This window comes from Amborella trichopoda, chromosome 10 (assembly GCF_054954075.1).
Source record: "Amborella trichopoda isolate Santa Cruz 75 chromosome 10, AtrichopodaSantaCruz75HAP2 v2.0, whole genome shotgun sequence".
Classification (NCBI taxonomy): domain Eukaryota; kingdom Viridiplantae; phylum Streptophyta; class Magnoliopsida; order Amborellales; family Amborellaceae; genus Amborella; species Amborella trichopoda.
In genome coordinates, this window is record NC_142345.1 from 10,583,918 (window position 1) to 10,586,764 (window position 2,847).

The 2,847-nt window shown below is 40.6% G+C and overlaps 1 protein-coding gene across 1 annotated transcript; it reads right to left on the minus strand.

The window, feature by feature from the left end:
* Positions 1 to 1,100: 1,100 nt before the first annotated feature.
* Positions 1,101 to 2,418, minus strand: LOC18446096 (nuclear transcription factor Y subunit B-3). The gene has a single exon (XM_011629497.3). It carries the CDS (start codon positions 2,278 to 2,280, stop codon positions 1,660 to 1,662), a length of 621 nt encoding a protein of 206 aa, XP_011627799.1. The 5' UTR covers positions 2,281 to 2,418; the 3' UTR covers positions 1,101 to 1,659.
* Positions 2,419 to 2,847: the final 429 nt, after the last annotated feature.

The following is a 2,847-nucleotide window of genomic DNA, read 5'->3' on the forward strand; positions in this document are numbered from 1 at the left end:
TCTCATAATTCAATTCTCTCATTTGCATTCAAGAAAGTCCGGCCACTGTCAAACCAGTCTGGAGAGAGCTAAACTTGGAGAATGGACATGCTGCAACTAATTTTGGCCCACCAAAGAGCTAAGATTGGGATGGTTTTATTGTAGCTAAATTTAGTCATAGTCCCTAGAGAAAGCTTCCTGCGTCCCGCCCCAACAAAACAAACAAAGACAGACTTTTGCCATCTCACCAAACTGGGGCCATGTAACAGAGTGGAAGACCCCCATGTTATCCATGCACAATTTGGGGAAACTTTTAGGAAATTGGGGGTCTTGATAAGTTGAAGGTTTTGAAACTTCTCTGATTTTCTCAAATTTTGATGCGGCAAATGTAGTCCAAGTTGAGGGTTTAATACTCGGAAGTGTTCATTGTCATGAAAAGTTACACAAAATTTTACATTGACCGCTTACCTAAGAGAAGTACCAAACGCTCCCCCTTTATTCGAGCTTGAGATCAGCATTAACGGTATGGTCCCGCCAAGGTGGAGTTCAATACCCAAAGTGCTAAAGATCATAAATTGATTTCGTAGGTCGATTTCAAGTGCCTGAGTAACCAATATCCCCTAATTCCTGGCCTTTTGCCTTTTTTACACTATTTATTAAAGTGAGGAACAAGTGTGGAGTTTCTTCATCTAACTCTTCTACCTCATTCAAATATACAACCACCAGTAATCAATATCATCACAAGTAGATCTTGCAACTACTTGACATCACCACGCTTCCCATTAGAAAGAGAGAGTTTCTATTACCTTCACAAAATTACAATTATCAAAGTTTTACCTCATATAAGGAACTGCATCTTAACTTCATAAAATATAAATTTAAAACCAAAGAGAAGAAACGAGCATTTTTTAGAGAAAAGAAAGAAACGGGAACTCATAATCTTCAAAACAAAGAGAACAGACACAAAAGAGAGACAGAATATGAATTCTTCATCACCTTCCCTTTCAAATCTGCAAATAAGATTAGATTACATCAAACCCAAACCCCCCCAAAAAAAATAAAAAAAGAGAAGATTTTCTTTGGATTCAAAGGGAAAAAAAACGAGAAAATCAGAGAACAAGTTCTTGAATGCTTCGTCTTCTTCATTATCATCAATGAACCAAAAAGTACATATCAGACAGACGTTCACCTGCAATTCAAACTACACTTCCCTCGAACAAAAAAGATATGAAAAGAAGAAGAAAAAAGAAACAAAACCAAATAAAGAGGGTGAAGCAAAATGTTAACCACTTCATCATCTTCCTTAATTACATGTACCCGTCAAAGAAAAACAAAACTTACATATGATACAAATCTACAACTCCACTTCAAATTACACCATCCAAAAAACGAAAAAAGAAAATTGATAAGTAACTGTAATCAATAAGAGAAGATAGAAACCCCAGAGAGAGAGTGTCATGCTTTCTGTCATTTAGAGAGAGAGAGAGAGGATGAGAGATCCTATGGTTTGTCTGCAAGAGAGGGAGAGAGGTATTTTGGGGTACACAGAGAGACAGATATTAAGGTTTGCTTACTGTTTCCACAGAGAGTAGCCCATTAGAGAGAGGGAGCAATTGAAAGTAATCCATCAACATGAGAGCAAAAGCAAGAGAGATGACCTCAAATTCTTGATCCAAAACTTCACCTCCCATGCCTTGCATGACCAGGAACACCAGAAGACCCACTCTTCCCACCCATCTGATAAGAAGAGGAAGAACCCAATAACCTATTGCTTTGTTGCTGTTGCTGTTGTTGTTGCTGCTCAAACATCATCAATGGCACACCAGTATACATTCCCCCATTATACCCACCCCCATTATTGTTCCCCATTGGATTGCCACCACTACTGTTACTATTGGCTCCATTGCCCCCACCTCCCTCTTTCTCACTCCTCCCCATATTGCTCTTCTCCCCCTCCATCTCTCTAAACTTTTGCAGGTAACTCTTCAATGGCTCAACATACTCTTCAAACCCGAGAGTGGTCATGGCCCAAAGCAAATCATCCCCATTAATAGTCTTCCTCTTCTCTCTCTGACATTTATCAGAGGCTTCCCCTGTTATGAAGCTTATGAACTCGGAGACGCATTCTTGAACTGTTTCTTTTGCGTCTTTGGAGATCTTTGCATTTGCAGGGAGAGCTTTCTTCATAATTCGGCTCACGTTGGCGATGGGGAGGAAGCGGTCTTGCTCTCGAGGAGAGAATTCACTGTTTCCCGGTCCGCTGTTCATCTGGCCCCCCGATTCGTTGTCTGAGTCTGCCATGGATGCAAGTCTAGAGAGAGAGAGAGAAAGATGCAAATGGGGCAATTTAGGAGAGGGAGGGAAAGATACTATGTTAGAGAGAGAGAGAGAGAAACTTAAGGACTAGAATTTATGGTGGGTTTTAGACGGGAACTTCAGGACTCGAGTTGTTACTGATGGGTTTTTCTGAGAGAGAGGAACCAAAATCCAAACACTGGAATTCGGTGGGTTTTTGGCGTAATCCAGAAGTCTAGTTTTCTCCGGTGGGTCCAACTCAGGTCTGATTTTTCCAGCGAGTTGCAGAGAGAGAAAAATTTGAACCCGAACTAAAGGTGGGTTTGTGTCTGAGAAAACTGGTTTTTTGCCCGAGTTATTGAGAGAAACACTGATTCTTTACCAGAATTTTCGAAGGCCAGCCCCCTTTTGGCCAAAAAAATCAGTGTTATACTGGAATTTCTAAAAGAAAATAGTTTTTTTGGACGGAAATTTTGGTGGGCACTCCTATTTTGGCCGGAAACTTTTACAGGGACTGGTTTTTTGGGCGGAAACAACGGAAGGAAGGCTTTTTTGGCTAGAAATTTTGGTGGA